At 38.5% G+C, this 25,579-nt stretch overlaps 2 protein-coding genes across 3 annotated transcripts in view; both read left to right on the top strand.

Annotated features, from left to right (window-relative positions):
* The window catches only part of cfap251 (cilia and flagella associated protein 251), a 41,451-nt gene extending 26,826 nt beyond the window's left edge, over positions 1-14,625 (top strand). Inside the window, exons 13-20 of one of the 2 annotated variants that reach the window (XM_017716334.2) lie at positions 77-261; positions 414-528; positions 638-801; positions 3,258-3,348; positions 3,603-3,746; positions 5,987-6,215; positions 7,217-7,318; positions 14,123-14,625. In XM_017716334.2, the coding sequence (XP_017571823.1) occupies positions 77-261; positions 414-528; positions 638-801; positions 3,258-3,348; positions 3,603-3,746; positions 5,987-6,215; positions 7,217-7,318; positions 14,123-14,271 (1,179 nt within the window). In that variant the 3' untranslated portion in view covers positions 14,272-14,625. Of the gene's footprint in view, positions 1-76; positions 262-413; positions 529-637; positions 802-3,257; positions 3,349-3,602; positions 3,747-5,986; positions 6,216-7,216; positions 7,319-11,894; positions 12,284-14,122 lie in introns of those variants that run through there. The other variant, XM_037531616.1, reaches the window with a different exon arrangement.
* A 1,370-nt stretch (positions 14,626-15,995) lies between these two features.
* Positions 15,996-25,578, top strand: bcl7a (BAF chromatin remodeling complex subunit BCL7A). The gene is made up of 6 exons (XM_017716259.2): positions 15,996-16,176; positions 18,912-18,993; positions 19,245-19,341; positions 19,715-19,888; positions 22,520-22,617; positions 22,932-25,578. Exons 1-6 carry the CDS (start codon positions 16,085-16,087, stop codon positions 22,995-22,997), a joined length of 609 nt encoding a protein of 202 aa, XP_017571748.1. The 5' UTR covers positions 15,996-16,084; the 3' UTR covers positions 22,998-25,578.
* The last annotated feature ends 1 nt before the right edge of the window (position 25,579 follows it).

The raw sequence follows: 25,579 nt of genomic DNA, 5'->3' as shown, positions 1-25,579 counted from the left end.
AGATGTCCTAATATTTTTGTCCATATAGTATACTTGCTAAGGTGTGAAAATTATGTTTTCTTTCTGTACTCATTAGGTTGAATATGACCTGCAGAACAGCAAAAAGAATGAGTTATTGATTCTCAGTTCTGATCGCATTGAGCAAAGTGCTGTGCCCACCTGCATGGCCTGGTATCCACCTTTAACCACTGAACACTTCTTGCTTACTGCATCTGACCTCTACAAGATGAAACTATTCAATGTGACCACCAAGATGTGCAGGTGAGTGTTTTTTAAAATGATCATTCAAAAATGTTCTAGACATTGCGATTTGGTATAGTATTTTGATTTTGTAAGGGCCCAGAAGTGGACTTCCGTTATATTTGCGTTGATTATTTGAGAATTAATGAATACTATGGTACTATTCTCTGCAGGAAAACACTTCTTGGACCCACATATGGTACTCCAGTCAAGAAGATGCTGACCCTCCCCGCTTCTAAAGACGGGGATCCCAGTTCTCCTTACATGGCTTATATAACGCAAAACAAGGTTTAGGCTGGTTTGAGTTACATGCAAACGCTGCACACTGTGTGTTGGTCATGCTCTAGTGGTCACAGAACACTGAACTTTAAACGTCTTTGTTTTCCTCTTTGTCAAGGTTGGGGTTCACATTCTGCCCCTAGATGGGAACACATTCAAGTCTACAGCACTGTTATGCCATCCAATGGGTGTCTCCAGTCTAGCTTGCTCCTATGATGGAAGATACATTTTCACTGCTGGTGGGATGGACAAGACTGTCTTCTTGTGGGAGATCAGCTTTCCGTAAGTCGTTAAGGGGAACGTATTATGAAAAATCAATCAAATCAATCAGATTTTACTCACTCACTCACTCAAGTTTAGTAGGCTGAAGTGTCTCCACAAACAGATGCTGACAATGAGCAAAAAGTTACAAGTGAAATGATGAAGTTGATGAAGGTGTTTCAAAGTATGCAAAGTATGTAAACACAAACTAGCTAGCTAGTGAAAACTGTGACAAAGAATAAGAATAAATAGAAGAATAGAAATAGAAAACTTAATATCTAAAGAATACATGTAGCCAGGAGGTTTAAGGATAGATATGTGTTCCTTCTAATATGTATGACTTCTAACAGAATTATACAGCCCCAAAAAACTGTTACTTCACCGAAATAATCACAGTAGATGTGAAAGTACTCTTCCAAAAGCATCTTGAGTAGAAATACAAAAGCTGCAGGTCAAAAAATCCTGAAGGATATGGCTCAATTCCTCGGTTTAGATTTTTCAGTCTGAGATAAAGCTCCAAAGTGAGAGATGTGATCAATTACACAGCAGCATAGATCCTGTTACTAAGGTAACAAAATGAAATTAAACACAAAACAGGAATTGAAAACAAAATGTTACTGACTAAAATTGTACTGAGTAGATTTTCTTTGTACTTTATACATTAAAGTGGACGTATTATGCTTTTCCTGTTTTTCCCTTTTTTAGAGCATTATATAGCTCTTTGTGCCTGTAAATGGTCTGCAGAGGTACAGAACTTAAAATACATGCCAGAGAGTAACATGCTCCCACAGAAACTACTTTTCTTAGCTACCTTAAACACCTCACTGGAATTCCAGTCCTTTTCCTTTCTTACCAGGAATCTTATAACACAATCCATATTGCCCGCCTACCAGCAAACTTGGAACGCCCTCACAGAATGCACAGCAGTTGCTGGCCTGATATGGCAGAACTGACGCTGTTGGGAAAATAGCCACAGTGGTGTTTATAGCTGCTCAAGAGAAAAGGGTCTGTCTGCAAGACAATGGCGGAATGTGTAGGCATATTGAAAAGTCAGAACAGAGTAAGTGTGCTGACCAATCAGAGCACACTGCGCTTATGGGGAGGCGGGGCTTAAAGACACAGGAGCTCTAACAGAGCGTCTCAGACAGAGGGTGAATAATGTAACGTTCAGTATAAGAAAATGTCTTTTTGGAACATTAAAGCATGTAAATCTATTCTAGTAGACCCCAAAAATACAATAATGAACATGATAGGTCCCCTTTAAAGCATTTATAGTGGACTACTGATTTGACTATTGCAATATTTTATTTGATGACAATTTTTTTGTATTTGGTAAGAGCAGAATATGCTAATACACTTCTAATACAATTTGTAAAATGCAGCTTACAGCGGCCTGTTTCTTTTGTGATTGAATGCTTTAATTTTGGGCCAGGTTCAGCTTCTGGTGGGTTGGTGTTAACCATACTTTGGGATAGAGAATTTTGCTGGCGTAACAACCCTACACTCAAGTAGCTTTTTGTGCTTCATAAAAGTGGTGCTTCACATCAATGAAACATTGTGTGCTTGTTTGAGTAATAGATTTCACTACCTACCTGCTGACCAAATGTTATAGTGTTAAAATTATTATGATTGGAAAGAATAAAATGTGAAACAAACAAAATGTTTTATTTTTTAAGACAGTGGAGTGACCGTGTGTAACGGGGAGCGAGGAGGCAGACGCATATGCGGACATAAGCGGCGTTTATTATGCGCAAATCCAAAATCAGGGTCGAGACAGTCCAGGGTCATAGAGCCAACACGGATTGATCGGGGGGCAGACATGACAGACAAACCAGAAAAACTATGCAAATAGAACAAACAACAGTACATAAACCAGTACATCCAACAAAGACCAGCAAACACAAGGGGCAAACACAGGGCTTAAATACACAGGGTAAACGAGGGACAGGTGGGAAACAGGTGGATACAATCAGGGGCGGGGTCACAAAACAAGGGGCTGGACTAGGATCAAAACACACGCACAGGGACCGGACTGGGAGGGGCCAATCATGACACTGTGTAGTGTGATTCCTAAAATAACATATTTAAATGCTGAATTATTGCAGTGTATGAGATGCTTCTAGCTGTGTTTTGTACTGTTTATTTTCTAGGTGTCAATAGTATAAAACAGCATAATATGTCTTTACATGGAACATGGAATGGTTGTAGCATTTGTTTATACCAGAGTGCATGTAAAATAACTCCACTTTTTTAATGGATTGCCATTTGCACAAATTATTAGTATAATTACAATTTTCAATTTGTATTCTTATTATTGGTATTAGAGATAATATTGATAATAGCTTTGCTTAGTTAAATGAAAATGAAGTATTTTTCTCAGGTTGTTGAACTATTATGTTCAGATTTACACATACTCCTCCTAGACTAAGATTGATCATACAGAGGCTCCAAAGATGAGACTGATCTGTGCTTTGCAGTGCACTAGAGGCTGCCGCTGCTTTGGGAGGAAAAGAGCTGATTCCCTTTTACACCCTTATAGAGGGAGGGAGAGATGGAGAGCTTTTTAAGGTAAGGTCCATTACATTAATGTTTGAAATGACAAAAAACATCATCTGTAAGTATTTTCACATCATTATTAATGGAATAAAACACTCGCTGTTAACTGTTACGATTTATTGCATAATGCTGACCACTGACTAAAACAGCTAGTACCATCTATCTTCACCATTACTTCTGCTCTGCACTGAACATATCATTCTTTCTAGATGCTCTTGTTTCTAAAACTGTTTTCTCCTAACCAAAGCCTGTATTTGTTCCATTAGATGATGGAGGATTTGTTTTATTACTGCCAGTTGCGCAACCAGGGCATCGACTCCATGGAAACCAGACAAGTGTCCACTCACATCCCTCTTACTGAAGTGCCCTTTGTCATGAGGGCACTTGGCTTCTACCCAACAGAGCAAGAGGTACTAGGATTTTGTACTGTCTAGTAAAATTGTTGTACAGACAAAATCATATGCAAAAGTTTGAACACCCCAGGTAAAATTATGTTCTAAGTGCGAATTTTAGTGCACAATTTCTGTTCGTTACACATTATCATTACACTCATTACACTTTACAGCAGATTGTTTCCTTTCTTTAGGAAATTATACAGTGCATCAGGAAATCTCATATGTCATGTCATCACACTCAATCGACAAATGTTGCTCAGTCACACTTAAATCTAGTGAAAATTTTACTATGCAAGTAATATTTATAGTTAATCAACTCTATAGTTGAATAGTATCAATTCACAAAAATGTGTTACTTGATTTGATACGACAGTGGTGCCGGATTTCCAGCTCAGTTTTTGATACAGCTCTAATGTGGAGTTTTTCAGTTTCAGCAATCAACATTATAAAAGTCAGTGATTGAAACAAAAGTTGTTTATTAGTTTCCGAATGTAATCCTATAGGCATTACATTGGCAAGACATTAGCCCCAAGCTGACACACTAGTCACAAGCTTACATGCAATTCATGGTACAGTGACACAAAACAATACAACATGATGCAATTCTATACAATATGATATGTTGCATAGCTTTCTCCCTAATATGTAAAGGTTTTAGCTTTAGCTTTTAGCTTAGAAGCTTCTTTTGAGCGCCTGCAAAGTAGAAATTCTATTTCGGAGGCACTGGAATCATTTTTATGTACGCACAGTTGTTACGCTTGAGAAAACTCAGTGTTGCCTTAAAATAATTGATAGCAGTATTTTTTTCTCAGAATTATGATTACAGTAATGCAAGACTTCACCAGAAGCGTTCAAATTGAGACAGGTCTTAAGCTGGAAAATGTAATGTAATTTTAATGCAGTTGCTTGAAACCTACATGAAACTAAAATTCACCTGACTGAAACTCATTTTGGTGCTACTTGGTGAAACAAGTTGCATGAAACAGCCCATCAGAAATCATAATAATGTTGAACAGCATACTTTAAAACAATTGATTTCAGCAGGTCAGTGGAAGAAAATAAAACAAAAGATGGTCTAGGAAAGTTTCTCAAAATGAATGTTTCTGTAGCCCGCTGCATTAACTAGCCAGTTTTTGTGACTCATGGCTTATGTAGCTAGATCAGTTTTCTCTTCTCTTCATGGCCTGATTTTACACAGAGCTCAGATTCGTTTAGGATTGAAATGATGAACATTATTGCAGAAGGGGAGAGTGAGATGGACTCCACGATGAACTTGTTTTGCTTCTAGGACAGGATGATGCATCAGATGGGCTGTAACCTTAGTGGCTACATAAACATTTATTTATGTATTATAACATTTATATATATATATATTATAACAAAGACTCAATATACACACAACAGATTAAAAAACTTCAATATACAATAAAGAACCCTAGATAGATAAATAAATAATATAGAAATATAGAAATATAGCTGGAAAAAATGAGAAGAATATGTTCAGATATGTAAATTATACCTCACAGATTACTTTGGTGTGAGAACAATATGGTGTATCAAAAATATGAGATAGAAAAAGATGAGGCAGTTTGGCTATTGGAGTTAGTGAATTGCTTTGTGTAACTGTCAAGTTACGCAGAAATTCAATTGCAAGCAGCTAGTTGGCTTTACATAGTGAAAGTCGAATCCAACACTGCTCAGAAAACTGACAAAAAAGAAACTTGAAACTGGAGGATCTTCTTTTTACCTGCCCAATAAACCGTCTTCTGGTTTATTCTTCTTTATTAACTTGTCCATTGATCCAGTAAAATCAGTTGTTTGAAATAATGGCATTTAATTTGATTAAGTGATTATCTGCATTGTGTTTTGATTGGCTATTACATGAAACTAGTTCCACAAAGCTGAGCAACATGCTTGAGTTGAGATGGACATGAGTTTCATGCTTTATGTTATGCACCTCAAGGGGAATTTGGGTTTCTAGTATATAGCCAAGATAACCATCTTTTATCTCTCTTCCTAGAAGACCTCAATTGCTGCAATACCTCAGAACTGCAGTTCTCAAACCTTTTTAGGCTAAGGCCCCCTATGATGATAGCACCCTCTCTGCCCTCGGCCCTCACTCTACTTCGCCCTCCTTCTAATACTGTTACTTGGGCATCAAAGCTAGGAAATGGCCTAAAGAGCACACTGTTTATTTCATTCTTTATTAATATGTTCTCTTTTCTATCTTAACTTTCTTTTTCACTCTTTCCTAGCTGGAAGACATGCAGAACGAGGTCAAATTCAGCCGTTATGCAGAGACAGGAAAATATGTGACACACATTGACCTGGAAGAGTTCATTAAGTTGTATGTCAACCACCGGCCAGCCTTTGACACCTCCAAGGAAGATCTCTTCAAAGCCTTCCAGGTGCTGGGTGTGCTATATGAGAGCGGTCAGCTGGTTATGACCAGAGAAGAGCTACTGGAGTTACTACAGAGCAGGGGTACCTTTCTAAGATTTAGTGGCATTTATATTATGAAAGAAATAATTAGTTAAATCTCACCCAAACTGTGGTTAAGCAGCCAGATATGTTGATGTCTGAGGATCACTTACGATGCTAATGTAATTAACAAGTAATGCAAGCTTATGTACATAAATTAGCATTTTTCAAACTGCATGCTTAAATCATCACATACTTGCTTCAAACTATGTTGTGTTGTTGAACAATCTCAAATAGATGAACTTTTTAAACTACTTTCTGACACTATATAACATACTTTCATCTACAAACATGCACAAAGTACTTTACATAGCAAAAACAGTAGTAGCATCTTAAAGCCTAAATTCTGTCTGTATTTTTGCCCATTTTTATACATAACACTTTAGGAATGCAGTTTGCATGTTGGTGGAGTTTAAGTTTCTATTACCTGCTAGCTAAATAATATGGAAGCCCGTTTCCACCCAGGGAATTCTGGAAAGAATCACATATTTACTCAAAAAATCTCAAATGATGGACTTTTATTTTATTTTATTGAAATATTAAATTAGTATGTAGAGGTGATTTCTAATTGTCTTGAGAGTTTGAGATACAAAATTGTTACATTGTAAGAAAGTAAATCATTCATTTGGGATATGTGAGAGTAATGAGATACTTAATCATTATTTCGACTAATCAATATTTTGAGAAATTGAGAAATCATTATCATGACATTGTATGTATTCGCAAATATGTTCACTGTTAATTAGAAGATAACAATAATACATAAGCTATTGTAGCCATAGGTCCAAATGTATTTGTTAGCAGTTTAATCACACGCCTTAAGTATGCAACCAGTTAGTTCCTAATACCATAATTTCAGAAAACTACAATTGCACCGCATGCACTGAATCAGAGCAGATAATATCATAACTTGTTTAATATAGATTTAATGTAAAAGAAAATGTTTTCTTTTAAATCCGTGTGTGTCTCTGAAGGAAAGCATGCTCATTTTCTGTCCATTTTAGGTGAGCCCATGACTGAAGAGGAGCTAGCAGAGTGCCTAATGACGTTGCCAGACTTAGGTGTGGAAGGAGGCCGATCTGAAACAAGAACACTCCACTGTAAAGGTAAGTAAGTCTGTAAGATAGAGCTATCTGTCTGTCTGTCTGTCTGTCTGTGTATTCACACTCAGTGGAATAGTTCAGTCAATGTAGATGATGTACTCACTTGAACATCTGCACCCTATACCAGGGACTCAGTTGTTGACACAGAAAACGTAAGAATTTTAACCTGCACTGAGTTTCTTAAAAAACATCTTAGCACAAAGATTTTTAAATGGTAGAGTGAGCCTCACAACAAACACTCCCGCTACCACTTAACACTTTACACTAAAATGCTTTTGGAGGACTGGGCCCAAAATAACAAGATCTGATTGACCAAAAAAATAAATAAATAAAAATAAAATAAAACAATACAACTTCTTCTTCTTTCGGCTGCTCCCTTTAGGGGTCGCCACAGCAGATCAGAGGTCTCCATCTTGCCCTATCCACTGCCTCCTCTACTGTTACACCAACCATTTCCATGTCCACCTTCACTACATCCATAAACCTTCTCTGAGGTCTACCTCTTCTCCTTCTGCCCGGCAGCTCCATCTCCAACATTCTTTGACCAATATATCCACTATTCCTCCTCAACACATGTCTAAACCATCTCAACCTGGCCTCTCTGGCTTTATCTCCAAACTGCTCCACCTTCACTGTCCCTCTGATCTGCTCATTTCTACTCTTGTCCATCCTTGTCACTCCCAACGAAAATCTCAGCATCTTCATCTCCGCCACCTCCAGCTCAGCCTCGTGTCTTTTAGACAGAGCCACAGTCTCCAAACCATACATCATAGCAGGACACACTACTGTCTTGTAAACCTTCCCTTTCACTCTTGCTGCTATCCTTCTGTCACACATCAGCCCTGACACCCGTCTCCACCCACTCCATCCTGCCTGCACCCTCTTCTTCACCTCTTTTCTACACTGTCCATTGCTCTGGATGGTTGACCCAAGATATTTGAAGTCATCCACCTTTACGACCTCTACTCCTTGCATCTTCACCTTTCCACCTGCCTCCCTCTCATTCACACACATGTATTCCGTCTTGTCTCTACTGACCTTCATTCCTCTCCTCTCCAGTGCAAACCTCCACCTCTCCAGATTCTCTTCCACCTGCTCTCTACTCTCATCACAGATTACAATGTCATCTGCAAACATCATGGTCCATGGAGCCTCCTGCCTGACCTCATCTGTCAACCTTTCCATCACCATTGCAAACAAGAAGGGGCTCAAAGCTGATCCCTGATGTAACCCTACCTTCACCTTGAAACCATTTGTCACTCCAACTGCACACCTCACCACTGTCTCACAATCCTCATACATGTCCTGCACCACCCTAACATACTTTTCAGCTACACCTGACTTCCTCATACAGTACCACAGTTCCTCTCTTGGCACCCTATCATATGCCTTCTCTAGATCCACAAAGACACAATGTAGCTCCTTCTGACCTTCTCTGTACTTCTCTACCAACACTCTCAACGCAAAAATTGCATCTGTGGTGCTCTTCCTGGGCATGAAACCAAACTGCTGCTCACTGATCTGAACCTCTCGCCTTAGCCTTGCTTCAACAACTCTTTCCCATACCTTCATGGTGTGGCTCATGAACTTTATACCTCTGTAGTTACTGCAGCTCTGCACATCACCCTTGTTCTTAAAAATGGGGACCAGTACACTGCTTCTCCACTCATCAGGCATCCTCTCACTCTCCAGGATTTTGTTAAACAACCTGGTTAAAAAGTCCACTGCCTTCTCTCCTAAACATCTCCATACCTCCACAGGTATGTCATCTGGACCAACTGCCTTTCCATTCTTCATCCTTTTTAAAGCTGCCCTCACTTCCACCTTACCAATTCTCTGCACGTCCTGATCCACTATCTCTCCCCCCGTTGTCCTCCTCTCTCTCGTTTTCCTCATTCATTAGTTCCTCAAAGTACTCCTTCCATCTACTCAACACTCTCTGTTCACTCACTAGTACATTTCCCTCTCTATCCTTTATCAGCCTAACCTGCTGTACATCCGTTCCAGCTCTATCTCTCTGTTTAGCCAAACGATACAAGTCCTTTACTCCTTCTTTACTGTCCAGCCTCTCATACAGCTCATCATAGGCCTGAGCCTTTGCCTTTGCCACCATTCTTTTCGCTATGCGGACTTCCTATATACTTCGCTATATGGACTTCCTCATTCCACCACCAACTTTCCTTGTCTTCTTTCCTCTGACCAGACGAAACACCCAACACATTTTTGCCAGTTAAATACGTCTTACAACTATTGGGTTGTAATGTTGAAAAAGCATGTCTTATGGCCACCCAAATTATCGAAAGTGAGTAATCAACCATCATTACTCAGACATCATCAATAAAGCATCATTTATGCCATCAAAATCTACCATCAGGGTAGTTACCAATCAGTTATGAGAATTTGATGACACTGCATTAAATAATTAGTGTATCTTGCTATGAAAGGCTAATTGAAGGGAATGTGTCACTTCAGCAGTGCTGCTCTGTGGGATACAATGTGAAGCAGGCTATTTAATGGTAAGATGAGTTGTAACTATCAAAAATTAGTCTAATGTACAATCTGTTGTGAATGCAACCTAAATGAATAACTCTGATAGTCTGTCTATATGAAATGTTTTTCTTAAATTTAATATTAAGCACTAAAAAAAACTGCTCTATTTAATGTACCTGATACAAATACATAATTTCCTCATGAATGACTAAAATACATCAACACAGTTTTGTCTTTCAGTTTACTTTTGGCAATAGTTGTATTAATGTAATATTTTATTCATGGCCACCCCTTTCTAAAAGTTCTATCTACGCCACTGTTACGATTGGCCCCTCCCAGTCCTGTCCATGTGCTCCTTTGTTTTGGTTTTAGTCCTGCCCCCTGTTTGGTTACTCCGCCCCTGATTGTGTTCACCTGTCCCTCATTATTCCGTGTATTTAAGCCCTGTGTTTGCCGCTTGTGTTTGCCAGTCTTTGTATCTTTGTATTGGTCTTTATTTTGCTTTGATGTGGATTCTGGTTTTTGTCATGTCTGTCCCTCGATCCCTATATGAACCTGGACTGCTTTGACCACGACCCTGGATTTGCACTTAATAAATCTCGCTTATCTCAGCGTATGCGTCCGCCTCCTCGCTCCCCCTTACAGCCACAGTTTGAAGGGGGTTTTCCTAGTTGCTAAACTAGAAAATCTCACTAGAGCCTACTGCAACACTGCTGTAGGATTTAAACAAGCATTTTTACAGATGTAGCAATAGTTCCATTTTTCATTTCAGCAGGAGTGATCCTTTAATCATTGTTATCATATTGCGATATCAGGATGCATCAATTTAAATTGAATCGAGACACACATATTGTGAAGAATATTGTATCATGGCCTGTTTCACATATCCAGCCCTGCTGTGAGAACATGTTTTCTTTTACCTTTAGCATTATGGCTACTATCCTGAGGCCCTTATGTGCTCATCAGCATACTGCAGTGCAGTCTCACAGGGCCAGACATGATCTCATAACAAGAATACACACCTGGGAACAACTTATTAAACCCTCTAAAACCTGCCCCCCAAATTCCTCTAGCCATGGTCTTTTAACATCCAGAGTAAACATGAGCAAAACAAGCTAGCTAGTGAATTGCTAGCCTATACTTTTTTTTGCATTGCAAGACGTAATGTTTGACATATCTAGATACTTGATTGGAGTTTGTCAAAGGAACTTTTTAACCATTCTAACATATGTTACATCCATGAACAAACAACACGCTAGATGTCCTTCAGACAACAGGCTAACTGTCCAAAATCCAGCTGTGAGGCTCCTGACTGAGAACATTACCCCTGTACTCATATTGGTTACCAGTTAAGTATAGAGTTGAATTTTGTATTATTTATTTTTAAAAGCTCTACTTGGCATGGCTCTTAGCTCCCATTCTACCTCTAGAGCCCTACAATCTTCCAACCAGTTTTTTAGCCATTCCACTGTCTCGGATGACCTTTAAAGATGACTAGGCCTTTTCTGTTGCTGCCTTAAGCTTTCGGAACAGCCTCCTTTTATTCATAAAGTCACCACCTACAATAGATATTTTTAAGTCAAATTTTAAAAACTATTTGTTTCTTTGGAGCCATTCAGAAGGGGACTAGCTGCTGTGCTTTAAATTGTTGTTGCTGCAGGATTTTATGGTAGAGAGCAAAACTGAGGGTTCCGTGAATTATGCCAAGTCACTCTGAAGCAGCAAAGCAACTACCACCACCACCATGTTTTACTGTTGGTATGATGTTCTTATTCTAGAATGCTGTGTTAGCTTTACGCCAGACCGCTCCAACTATATCCAACTATATCCAACTAATATTCCTAAAGGTGTGAGTTAGCAAGTTAGTTATTAGTCTGTTAGCAGGTCAGCCTGCTATAACATCATATTTTGTTCATGAAATTTATACTTTGGTAAACTTATCAGAGACAAATGTAACTAGTTAGCTGAATAGCTAACAGGATGCTGTAATCGTTTCAGTTAGTAATAAACTAACAACTAGGTCAAACTTATTGTTGGTAAGTTATATATGCAAAAGTGTGTAAAATACACAATGAATACTTTTTCCCAGGTGAAGAGGCAAGTGAGAACATACAGCTTTCATCCATCAGATTATTATGGTGCATTTTGGGAACTTTCGGGGACCAGAAGGTACAGTGCACTGGAACAGTTTTGACAATAAGACAACCAAGAAAATGTCTGATTCCCTAGACAGTTCCTCAAGTACTGAACTAGAGAGCTCTTCGAAACACACTGAAAGCGTTTTTGGCGCATGGGAGAAGAACCTTTCTGTTCCACTTGGTTAGCAGTTTTTTTTTTTGCCTTGCAGCTCTCTGGTGAATACCATTTTTGCCCAGTCCCTTTCTAATGGCTTAATCATGAATGCTGACTTGAAGCGAGTCTTTATTTTGACTCCCTGGATGAATCGCTACTGTGCAGTTGGAGGAATTTTGGTCAGCCAGCCACTTCTGGGAAGATTCTTCACTGTTCCACGTTTTCACCATTTGGAGATAATGGCTCTCACTGTGGTTCATTGAAGGCCCAGAGTCTTAGAAATGGCTTTGTAATACTTTCCAGACTGACGTATTTCAATACCTTTCTTTCGTATCTCTTCCAGGTATTGTGATATAGTTTGCTGCATCTTGAGACCTTTTAGTCTACTTGACGTTGATTGGCACCCCTGGTAATCATGAGCAAAATGAGGTGTAAAAAATATTATAATTATATATATATATATATATATATATATATATATATATATATATATATATATATATATATATAATATAATATTATAATTTGGTTTTTTTAATCCTTTTGATCTTTCATTCAAAATATCAGCAAAAAGCCAACCTTTAAGGTATAATGATTGAAAGAAAAAACTAAATATTGTCATGACATAAATATCTTTCTTACATCTATGTGTTCCACAATTGTTGGCACCCCTACAGATTCTTAAGAGTTAAATTTAACTGAAGTATATTCGCATATTTCATATTTTATTTTTTTTAATTCACCCGAGATATTAGGAACACTTGAATGGTCAATCATGACTTCCTGTTACACTAGGAAATATACTGGATATGATATGAAACACAGGCCTAATTCCTTCACTCATCCGTTACTATGAGAAAGAACAGAGAATACAGCAGTGATGTATGACAAAAGGTTGCTGAGCTACACAAATCAGAAACTGGCTACAAGAAAATGACGAAACAGTTGAAAATGCCCATTTTCACTATTTGGCCTTCAGATGTTAAAATTTTACCAGGAAGAGGATGTATGTCTGTAATGACCCTACACACAGGTTCGAGTGGACAGATCTCCAAGGGTCACAGATGGGAAATGGGGAAATTTTATGGTCAGATGAAACCCAGGTTTTTATAGCTATACGGAATACCCCATTGCCACTGTGAAGTATGGTGATGGATCTGTGAGGCTCTTTTGCTTTGACAGGCCCTGGGGAACCTGTTCAAATTCATGGCCTCTATCACATACCAGCAGACTTTAAATCAAAAGCTGACTGCCTCAGCCAGGAATGAGATGAATGAGCCTGTGGAATGAGCTGAAGAGGACAGTCCACAATTGGGACCTCTGAATCTGAAGGATCTGGAGAGGTTTTATACGTAGGAATGATTTCAGACCTCTTGCAATGTGTTCTCCAGTCTCATTAAGCGTTATAGAAGAAGACTCAGAGCTTTTGTCTTTGCAAAGGGAGGCTGCACAAAGCATTACATGAAGGAGTTTCTGATAAGATAGTTTTTATATTTTTTTGTATATATTGTTTTTTGTACTTTGATTTTTTGTTAATATTTTGAATGAAAGATCAAAAATATAAGTAATAATCGTTTTACTGCATGTTTTGCTTATGTTTATCAGTGATGCCAATATTTGGAGAGGGCTCTGTGAGTGATGTTTAGATTCAACATGTCTGGCAGTAATCAGCGCATTATGAACTAAAGAGGGAGCTTTACTTTTTTCACACATGGCCAGTTGGTGTTGGATCACTTTTTTTCTTTTAATAAATGAAATAATCATGTAAAAACTGTATTTTTATATTGGTTGTTTTCTTATATTACATTATATTGAAGCAATTAATATTTACAGAAGTTGGGAAAATGCTTTTTTACAGCACTGTTTTTAAAATAAAGGATACTTGACTTGTCACTTTCTATCTTTCACAAAGTTTTCATATTTTTCACTGATGATTTCTGCTTTGTTTAAATGGTAAAAATAATAGCTTTGAATATCAAGCCTAGTCAAGCCTATCCCACCCCCTTTGTGTTTGTTTTGAGGCAGATCCTGAGTCACTGCTGGAAAGTAAGTTGCCCCTGAACATCACCGTGGACACATTTGCCACAGACATCCTAGGATTTTCCAGTGCCAGCCAGGAGCCTCCTCCTGAAGAAGGCTCTTCCTCATCCTCCCAGCTTTCTAAAGCCTCTTGAGCAGGTGTGAAGCACTTGCTTTGTGCAGACAAATGAATGTGTTGTTTCCATGTGGAAATACTGTAGTACTTCCAGGAACAAAGGAACCAAAATCGTTTTATTACTGATTATGTCTTCTTATTGTTTTACGTGTTATGTTTGGTGATTTTTAAAACGGCATTAAATAAACTACAATAAACTAATAAACTAATCTTACACACAGAAATTAGCTTTAAGTTGTTCATAGATTATACTGGGAAATAAGCGTTTTGAGTGTACTGTTCTGACGTCATGTACACGGAGTATATCTTAATATTTCAGCAATAAAGCGTGTGTGTAGAGCTTAATAAAAAGTTCTGGAGTCTGAAAAAGTGAGAGAGAATTCCTGTCTTGATCCTCAGCAGTCAGAAAGCTTCATTTGACCGTTTCGTGCTCAGAGGGCGCAGGCGCTGGTGATGCTTCAGTTTGATTCAGTTTCCCGAACTGATTCATTTGAATTCATTCATTTCAGTTCAATGACTTGAACCCTTCAGTTCAATGATTCACTCATTCTCGAGTCTAGCTATCTCAAATTTGTAAGGCATCCTGAAGTACTCAGTAAAGATTGATTCATTAACTTAATGCAAACTTAAATATCACGTGAAACTGGAAAATTCGGAAATTTGAAAAACAAGCACCACTGTGTCTGTAGACTGAAGTTGGCTGCAGAGAGGACATATACGTATACATTCAACCTTGTTCTGAAAGTTTTATGCTGTAATTGTGTGGTTGAATAATAAAAATATGTTATTTTTTTAGTATAATTTACATGGACTTAAACTTATATGAAACATATGAAATATTCTTCTAGAGCACTGTATTAATAAGTAAAGAATACTATATCACTACTCAGAAAAACATATAGCAGCACAATATTTTGTGGGCCTACCACTATGTAGTGGTGAACATAGTTGTGCAGTGTAGTCTGTTCCCTATAATTACTGTTTCTCATTTTCAAATTTAGGCAATAGTAATTAAGGGACCTTTTCTGTTATACTAATATAGTGCTTAATATAAGGTGCAACTGATTGTCTATTGTAAACAATTGTCTGTGTAATTGTCTGTGTGCAGTGTTCTTGATTTTCTAATGTTGTGAACAGTGATTGGGAAAGTATTTCTTTTCCCCATAGTAGTGTTCTGTAAAGTACGGAGTCCTGATGGTGACATTCCGTATAAATGAAAATAATGTGTGGACACGACTTAATAAGTTGTGGGAATGAGATAATTAAGTTGTGGCCACGACTTAGTAAGGTGTAGGAACGAGATCATGCCTTGCTAAGTCGTGGCCACACTTTAGGATCTCATTCCCATGCCTTACTAATTCATGACCACAACTTAATTATCTTGTTCCCATGCTTTACTAAGTCATGGCCATGCATTATTTTTATTTATACAAAATGTTACCAGCGGGCCTCTGCAGTAAAATGCCCATTTATTTTCCACATAGTAATGTTTAATAGTGCGCCTCTGTTTTCATGGTGTAGGGAACAGTGATTAGGGGCCGTGTCTGTTCCCTACTGTTGGGTTCTATACAGCGCACTCGAATTTCTAATGCAGGGAATAATGAATAGTTAACAGGGACCGTTTCCAGTATGTTGCTTGTGTACCACTTCCAGAGATTCAGGTGTGATTCGGCTCGGCCAATCCAGTGAAAAGAATCGGTTCACGTCAACTGATTCGTTCAAGAATCGTTTGCCCAACGCCGCCTTCCCCCTCCCGCCCTCTGCTGTGTGTTCGCATTGTGTCTAAACAGGCGAGCCGGCGAAACTGAAAAGATATTTCACCAACAGCCGTAATGTCGGGCAGGTCGGTACGCGCGGAGACCCGGAGCAGGGCGAAAGATGACATCAAGCGGGTTATGGCCGCCATTGAAAAAGTACGAAAATGGTAAGAGCTAGCGAGCGTGGCCGCTAACGAACAGAAAAAAGCCCAAGCTTGTGGTGAGGGGGAGGGAGGAGGAGAAGACGACGAGAAACAATGAAATGAAAGGGAAGAGGGGCTTTTTGGTCGAGTTCAGTTTGACTCCGGTTAGTCAGTCACCTCCAAGGTGTGCTGCCCTGCTCTCCGCGCGGTTAACGACGCTAACGGCCGCCTTTCGAAGCGCTTTGCTCGGCCAGAGGGAACATTTTCTTTCCATTAAATTTTAATGTGGGGTTGAACCTAGAAGCCATTTCGCTGCAGTCACATGAAGCCGTTTCTGTCGGAGCCTGCCTGTAATGCCGGCTGAGCGGAGAAGCAGCTCCGGTGGAAACGGCGTTATCCGCTCCGTGACTGACTTTAGCCGCTCGGTGACGGCGCTCTTGAGTGAGAATAGTTTTAAATGTGTTCCCGGCGGGGTTTTAAATGGAGAGTAGAGCTGCAGGCTGAGGAGAAAGCGGCTGAGGGGGGTTGGGAGTTTAGACACGCACTGAGGCTTTAGCTTCACACAGCACATTGCGGCTAAAGCTTTCTACTCAAACTCCACTGTTTCAGCCCAGAAGCGGGTGGTCTGAAGGGGAAACTTTAAACACAACACACCTGATTGTGTCCGCCGGCCGTTGATTGAAATAAACAAAACAACTGTTTTTCTTTTTATTTACGACTAGGCCGTTCGGGAAAACTGAGAAAGAGCAAAACTACAGCATCTTTATCATGAGGCGACTTTTTTTTAGAGATTGAGGAGAAAAAAATCACCATAATCTCTGACCTAGTATTATCTCCAGGATTTGACCTCAGATTAGAAAAGTAGCCCAGGCTGTTTCTATAATTCTCTCACTCAAGTTTGGCCTGTTTGGGCGTTCGAGATAAAGTGTATTTAAGTCGCCAAATGTGGAAAGTGAAGGTTTTGAGTTTATTCCCAAAAGACAGAATATCCTATTTTTTGTTGTGTTTAATGGGACAAACCACACTGAGAAGAGTTGGCGTTTCCATGTCGCTTGGTTAAAGGGCTGCCTCGCTTTGTGTAAAAATGTATAATACAGTGTGTAACATATTTACTTAAATTAGACAGCGAAACAGTCCTAAATACTAAAAGTGAAACTGTACATAGATTTCAAACTTTCTGCTTAATTAAACGGTTAACGTGTGTACAGAGTCATTCCGAATGGTCTGATTTGAAATGCTCCATTCGTGAGAAATTTATTGAGTCAGATTTGTTCACAGTGGTGGTGGTGATGGGAACCAGGCGTCTAAAGTGTCTCTAAATGCTCCCTCATTGAAGGTTCCTACATGTAACAGTTGCCTGATACTGGAGACGTTGTTTTGAGAGAATGTTTTGATTATTTATATATATATATTATTTATTTTAAAAAATCCATTCATGGTGAACAGGAACATGCAGGGTGTTGAAAGGCTAAATAGTCTCCAAAAACATTTATTTTTCAAATTTACCACTACCGTCATCAACATTGTGTAAAACAATGTTCCTTTTGGATAGTAAATAAAACGGCTGTATTTGCATTGTGAACATTCAATTCAGCTTTGTCATTATACAATACAGGGTAGTAAAGTATAACGAAACACTATCGGGCTACTTTTCCAGTGCAGTAATTAAAGATGCAAAGTAAACTGTGCAAAGACAAAAGACAGTAAAAGACAGACAAAATGTGCATGGTCAGTAGGTACAGGTGTTGAACATAGACAAAGTGTGCATAGGCAAGTGTTACAGGTGTATTGGACGTATAGACAGTTAGTGTATAGTCAGATATTCAAGTGTATCAGGTATATAGACAAATGTGCATGGTGAATTGCAGTACAGTAAATGCAGAAGTACTATTGGTAAAAAAAAAAGAGATGTAAACAGTGATCTATTTCTCCTGCTGCTTCTCCTCAGCCTGCAGCTCAACTCTCCATTTAAAACCCCGCCGGGAACATCATGACCTCTGGTTCCTATCAGCACTACCAACCACTGTAAAGAAATCTAAGCCTGTACGTTTCTCTGCAAGGAAACATTTCACTCTGAATTACTTTGTTTACATCTCACCGATTGAATTATACACAAGTTTAAAAAAAAATATAGTGATACTTGTATATCACAAAAATATCTTGAAATATCATGTTGCTCAACTTTGCCACACTAACCAGCACTGTAGGCAATATGTGTAGCAGAATAATTTAAAATGATTTTTATGCCATAATTCTCAAAGCAAATTAATGTGGTGTTCACAGCCTTTATGTTCTGAGTAAAATATATGGCTGACAGTTTATAGTGTCACATTGCAGATTAATAAATGGTATATTGCCAAGGCCAAGCACAAAAGCTTGCTAAAAGCTTTGTTTGTGATGTAAAGTGCCTGTGTAAGCATCACTTAGCTTAGAGTGGTTTGCTAATGTAGCAGTAATTTCACTTTTTAGTTTCAAGGACTGTTGCTCTTTTGTTAAAGGTCATAACTACACAAATATTTATAATGCAAATAAGACAAAAATCAGCTGGCAACCATTTAATGACTGAAATGCTAATTGTCTGTGATCATCATATCAGTATGTGAAGATGTGGCCTTTAGTATTGATGTTGTAAATTTATGCGTCAAACAGTTACTATATTTTGAGAGGTCCAGGGGGTGTTGGCCAAAAAAAAATCTACAACAGTTTAAAACTGTTCACGCTGTTTCAGGCTATTTACTCAAACCTGATTAATTCCTCAGGGAGAAGAAATGGGTAACGGTCGGTGACACATCTTTGCGAATCTACAAGTGGGTGCCAGTGATGGAACCCAAGTCCGACGATGTAAGTATGAAGAAATGGTTCTTCCATTTTTTTTTCTTAATTTCCACTTTATTATGCCTAGCATTGTAAAAACATCAGTATAAATAACTTTGTATTTCTTTGGCTCATATTATGAAATATGCTTGATGAGTAAAATTTATGTGATATTTTTTTTTTTTTTTTTTTTTCTTCCATTTTCATGTGTCCACAGTAGATTTGCAACTTGTACGTAAGAGAACAGTGCATTGTATTCAGTCGTTTTCTCTTTGCAGAAGAACAAGAACAAGAAGAAGGGCAAGGATGACAAGTATGGCTCTGAAGTCACTACACCAGAGAACAGTTCTTCTCCTGGAATGATGGACATGCATGGTAATGACACAGATGCTGGGGATATATCCGAATGGAGAAATGAACGGTTGAGTTTGCTGGGAGACTTTTTTGGCTATCATTTGTTGTCCCATTATAATTTAAGATATTGCATATATTTACATTTTTATATTAGTCATGGTATCATACATATAATACATTTGAACATTTACCCATATGTATGTCTACACATAATCAGCTTTTGGTCATCAGGCCATTTATTCTCTCCTACCACTTGAGGGTGCTATCAAGCAGTAAAATATGCAGACTTCAAATGAACTGATCTCTACAGTGTTTACTGTGATGCTAATTCTGTTTTGAGCAATGGTTTTCTTGCCAGTGATTTGTTTAACCTATTGCATTTTCTCTTTTGCAGATGATAACAGTAACCAGAGCTCCATCGCTGACTCTTCCCCTTTAAAACAGGAGACCAGTAACAACACTAGCCCCACCCCTGAACCCATGGCGGTGTCTCAGAACGACAGCAACGAGACCAAGAGCGATCAGTTTCCTAGCAAACAGTCTTTGTCTGGACAGGACAGCAAGACTGGTGAGTCAGCTGGACTGAGTTTTATGCACAAAGTAATGATTTGGCCAAAGATATAAATTACATAGTTTTCCCGAAGCACAAATGTTGTAATCAAATGAACGTGAATATTTGAAGTTTGCTTCTTTATATTTGCATAAGCATCAATCTCTAGAGAGAATAAACCTTATATTCCCCTCCTACAAGCTGTATATATTCACTGACACCTACGTATACATTCCTAACATTACAGCAATCTACCATTAACAGCAATTTATTCTGTACTGATTTTAGTCCTCTGATCGTCTTTATATTCCTCTGGTTATCATACAACCCCAATTCCAATGAAGTTAGGATGTTGTGTAAAACATAAATAAAAACAAAATACAATGAATTGCAAATCCTTTTCAACCTATATTCAACTGATAAACAGATAAACTTCATTGTTTTTTGCAAATATTTACTCTTATATTTATTTTGATTCTGATGCCTGCAACACGTTCCAAAGAAGTTGGGACAGGGGCATGTTTGCCACTGTGTTACATCACCTTTCCTTTTAACAACACTCAGTAAACGGGAACTGAGGATACTAATTGTTGGAGCTTTGTAGGTGGAATTCTTTCCCATTCTTGCTTGAAGTACAACTTCAGTTGCTCAACAGTCCGGGGTCTCCGTTGTCGTATTTTGTGCTTCATAATGTGTCACACATTTTCAATGGGAGACAGGTCTGGACTGCAGGCAGGACAGTCTAGTACCCGCACTCTTTTACTACGAAGCCATGCTGTTGTAACACGTGCAGAATGTGGCCTGGCGTTGTCTTGCTGAAATAAGCAGGACGTCCCTGAAAAAGACGTTGCTTGGATGGCAGCATATATTGCTCCAAAATCTGTATGTACCTTTCAGCATTAATGGTGCCTTCACAGATGTGCAAGTTACCCATGCCATGGGCACTAACAGCCCCCCACACCATCAGAGATGCTGGCTTTTCAACTTTGTGCTGATAACAATCCGGACAGTCCTTTTCCTCTTTGGCCCAGAGGACACGACGTCCATGATTTCCAAAAACAATTTGAAATGTGGACTCGTCAGACCACAGGACACTTTTCTACTTTGCGTCAGTCCATCTCAGATGAGCTCGGGCCCAGAGAAGCCAGCAGGGTACCTGGGTGTTGTTGATATATGGCTTTCACTTTGCATGGCAGAGTTTTAACTTGCACTTTTAGATGGAGCGACGAACTGTGTTGAAGTTGTACATCAAGCAAGAATGGGAAAGAATTCCACCTACAAAGCTCCAACAATTAGTGTCCTTAGTTCCCAAACGCTAATTGAGTGTTGTTAAAAGGAAAGGTGATGTAACTCAGTGGTAAACACGCCCCTGTCCCAACTTCTTGGAACGTGTTGCAGGCATCAAATTCAAAATGAGTGAATATTTGCAAAAAACAATAAAGTTTATCTGTTTGAACATTAAATATCTTGTCTTTGTAGTGTATTCAATTGAATAGAGGTTGAAAAGGATTTGCAAATCATCGTATTCTGTTTTAATTTATGTTTTACACAACGTCCCAACTTCATTGGAATTGGGGTTGTATTTGTATTATAGCTATGGGGCTAATGTAGCTTATAGCCGGCAGGTGAGAACAGCAAAAACTGTGGGCCTAAATCCTTATACGCTTGCTTCAAACCACATACCAAATTGACTTGCTTATGTGACTTCAGACAAATTTAGAGCTTCAAGGTGGCTACTACTGTTTTAACTCTGCAATGTACTGTAGGCAGTTTTTTTTAAAAACTACAGTGTCATGTGATGGTAGAAGTCATATGAGTAAGTCTTTTAAGGATTATTTAACAATTCAAAGCAGATTAAGACTAGTGTGATGATTTAGGCATGCAGATTACACAATGCTAATTTGTTGAATATAAGCTTCTGTTACTTAAGGGAGCTTGGGAAAACTCTGATCCTGGAAGGATAACTACACTTTTCTTGCTACAGATCAGTGTTCAGCACTGTGTTGTAATGAGTATATAATTATCTAGCATTTTAATTTTGTGTTCATGGTAAACGAGTAAGCCAGCTTGCTTGCCGCGTTGTTAGCTCTATGGCTAACTTCTGCTGCACACAAGTCACCCAAATGCCACCAGGCATGTCGGTTATGTGTTTTCTTTCCAACAGATGAGTGTGCAGTGTATTTTTGTTAGAATATAGTTTGTGAGTTAGCTAGCTTGCTACCTGAACTGAAACGAGGGATTTTTTTTTGTTTATCACCAATTTGCCAGACCAGCCTCGGTCACTTCTATTTCACAAGGTAACTGTGCCAGCCATCCGCACGCTGCCTCTTGTTGGTGCTTGGGCACCATCCACATGCCACCTCTCGCAGCTCTCTGCTTGGTCACCATACTCCCACCACCTCTCATGGCTCTCACAGGGCTTGCACACCCTTGCACCCCCACCCCCCCCCTGCTGCATTGCCCGCATAGCTCAATTGCAAAACTAAAGAAGCAAACTTCAGACACCAAGACATGTCTTGGCTGAATAAGTGCATTTGGGGTGGGGTGGGGTGGGGCGGGGCTCGGCATAAACTTGTTTTTAGTCTATGCATCGCTTCAAGTAATGGCAATTCATGTAGTATTTTACTCAGTAATGCCCTTCATCATCAGGACAAAATCACTCCTCATCAGAATCAACAACAGCCAAGAGGGACGGCAAATCGCAGGGAGACCAAGAACACTTCACAGATTCCTCCAAAGCTGCTCAGGTAACACAATAAAAACAAAACATATTGACAAATATATATATATATATATATATATATATATATATATATATATATATATATATATATATATATATATATATATATAATCAAACAGCTATTGGCATTTCACATGTCGTGTAATGAATTTTATCTTAAGAGATGTTGGGTTTCTTTTAGAGTGGCAGTATTAAAATTATTAAGCAGTTAGTCTTTATTGATATGAATAGTACAACACTAATAGGTTCACAGACAGTTGATGGTCTTTCAGGGTTTGTTGCTGATGGTGCTCTTTTTTTTTCCTTTCTTTGTGGCAGGATATGGAAGATGGTGCTCCTCCTAGCAAGAAAGGCAAAGTGGACTCTTCCTCTGAAGAAAACTAACTTGTCTTTTGCCAACTGTTACACTCTAGTGATCTCCCTTTCCTCTCCCTGTATACTTTGAGTCATTTTACTCCAACCGCCAAGTTGTACATCTCTCTGTTCATCTACTCTCCCAGAAACACAGTCACTCTTCAGTAAGGATGGGGGCAAATGTGGAGGAAAGCTAAGGAATTAAGCTGTGAGATTTGGGGGTAGGGGTTTACATTGCACTCATGCTAGAACAGTTCATCCTGTCCTAACATCACCACCTGCTGTTTCATGTGGAAAGCTGTTTTAGTGTTTAATCCACACTTTTTATATTGAAAATTCAATTTGAATGGGTACAATTTTTAGTACTAGTAAAAACATGAACTTTGTTAAAAATCAAATTCTAAAATGTCAAATTGATGAAATTATTTTTAGCATGTAAGAATTCAGTTCTGACTAGTGAGAAATCATGACTTTTCCCCATTCATTTTAATTTGGAAGAACATTTTTGCTATGAGTTGGTATGAGTTCAGATTTTTAACATGTTCTAAATCAGTTTTTACAAGAAAAGTCACTATAAAAAATGTAATTGAAATTATTACATGTTCAAATTTATATCTTAAACTGGACCGTTGCCTGTTAAAACTCTCAATGTAAAAGCAGATTTAATTTGCACATGTAGTAATTCAGTTTTAAAATGAAGAAATAGCAAATTTAGAAAACTTTCTTTTGATTTAGTACATGTTAAATTCCTCCCGCTTGCTATTTCCTATTTAAAATGAACTAGGAAAAGCATTCATTAACTTTTCTTTTAACTGAATGCTTAGCTGCTAAAATATAATTACTAGTAAAAGTTGAATCTTGCCATGTTATAATTTTTACATGTCAAGTTATCTTAACATTTACACAAAAAAATCGAATTGGATTTTTGATACAAAGAACCTTAAAATCTAAAACGGTTTACCATTTTCTTGTTTTCATGCTGTGTTCACATGTTTGCGTTGGGGATAAAAAGATGCCATTCTGCGCCTCATAGCGTGACTGATGGTGGCATGAAGCCACGTAGATGTTGCTTGGTGACAGTGGTGCTGGCAAGAACGGTTGATTGTCGGTGTTAACGTAAGGTGGATAACAGTCAGGAGGACTATCTGTACTGTTTTATTTTGTGTTGTTTAATGCTGGGTTTGTCTGGAATTCAACAGTGAAAAGTTTGGCGTCCATGGCTCCCAAAAAAAAAAAAAAAAAAATCAACACCCGGTTTATACTCCTGCTGTGGTCAACAGCAGAAGGTGGGAAACTTGAATTCTTGAAAGAACGTTTCGCTCACCACTGCAGTCTACAGAACGTTGCTGCTGGCAGTGGCAGAAAGTTCTGGCACAGGTCATTTGAAAACAGTGGGTTTTCTGGTTTGCAGTCCTCCGTCTGCTTACATGTGAATGCAGCATTAGAGCATTCATGTCTGTGTCCCTCCCAAAGTGGCACGTGACTTTTGTATATGGAAACTTTTCATTTAGTCATCATTGCTATTAACTGCCACTTGCTGTGTGAAAGCAAAAATATTTCTCACCAGTATAATTTTTTTTTCTCGCTCAGGAGGGTCAACACACTGTTAGTCACGCTTAAAAGGTTGGTTCTGCTGCTGTAGTTTGAAGAGGTGTTTCATTTTTTTCCTTTTTTTTTTTTTTTTTTTTTTTTTTAAACAAATGAATTCCACAACTAGCTAAACGGATGATAAGGTCATGTGAGTGAGTGGTACTAGTCACAGGTTAAAAGTTGTTCGAGCGCTTGGCTTGGACCTGTTCTGCTGTGAAGACTAAGTTAGCGAGTTAGCTTGTAGCATACGTCCTGCTTATGTTTGTGTGCCTTGTGTTACTGAAGCTCATTTTGAGGTTTTTTTTTTTTTTCTCTCTCAAACGTTCACGTCTGCCCACATGTGTTTCTCACAACTGTTTATCTCCCAGCAAAACTTTTTCCACATCCACTAACGTGCAGTCCGAACTGTGATCGTATGTACGGAGTTACAAAACGAAGCTTTGAAATGCAGGTCACCATTTCAATAGCACTACAACCTTTCCGAAAGTCCACAGTGCACCACTTCTTAATTCTGACCATGTACCCATCTAATTCATTAAGTATTTGTCTCTCTCTGGCAAGCGTCTGCCGTCAAGACTTAGCTTGTGTAGCTGTCCATGGGGAAAATAAAGTGATTTTCATTAGACTTTAACAGGCAGGTTACGGATAGACAGCTGTGCAAATACCTCATACTCAGTCCAGCAGTGCTGGCATATAAAACACTAAGTATGACTTTTAGTAAAAAAAAAAAAAAAAAATCACTGATTATGTCTGCTTGCAAAAATATGTATATATTTATACAATAACATTTTCGTTATTACCCTTTTTTGGTTTTTGCCACAATTTTTCGCCAAAATATTGCCTTCTCTAGTTCAATCTTTGAACCTTTTTGCGAAAATGTACTCATGGGGACCATATTGTTTTGTTTTGATTTTTCACTCTGCATTAGAAATGTCTTGTACAGAAGTATGGTTGTGTTTCATTTATTTATTCCACATGTAGTTTTTGGTTTTATAAAAAAAATAAATGCATATCCTTTGAAT

This window comes from Pygocentrus nattereri, chromosome 20 (assembly GCF_015220715.1).
Source record: "Pygocentrus nattereri isolate fPygNat1 chromosome 20, fPygNat1.pri, whole genome shotgun sequence".
NCBI lineage: Eukaryota > Metazoa > Chordata > Actinopteri > Characiformes > Serrasalmidae > Pygocentrus > Pygocentrus nattereri.
This window is presented reverse-complemented; position numbering and strand designations above follow the sequence as displayed.

Bases quoted from the DNA above. Each gene is read 5' to 3' on its own strand.
- bcl7a (XM_017716259.2), top strand. From the start codon at position 16,085: ATGTCGGGCAGGTCGGTACGCGCGGAGACCCGGAGCAGGGCGAAAGAT. The intron at 16,177-18,911 runs GTAAGAGCTAGC...TTAATTCCTCAG, and splicing joins ATTGAAAAAGTACGAAAATG to GGAGAAGAAATGGGTAACGG. The intron at 22,618-22,931 runs GTAACACAATAA...TCTTTGTGGCAG, and splicing joins ATTCCTCCAAAGCTGCTCAG to GATATGGAAGATGGTGCTCC.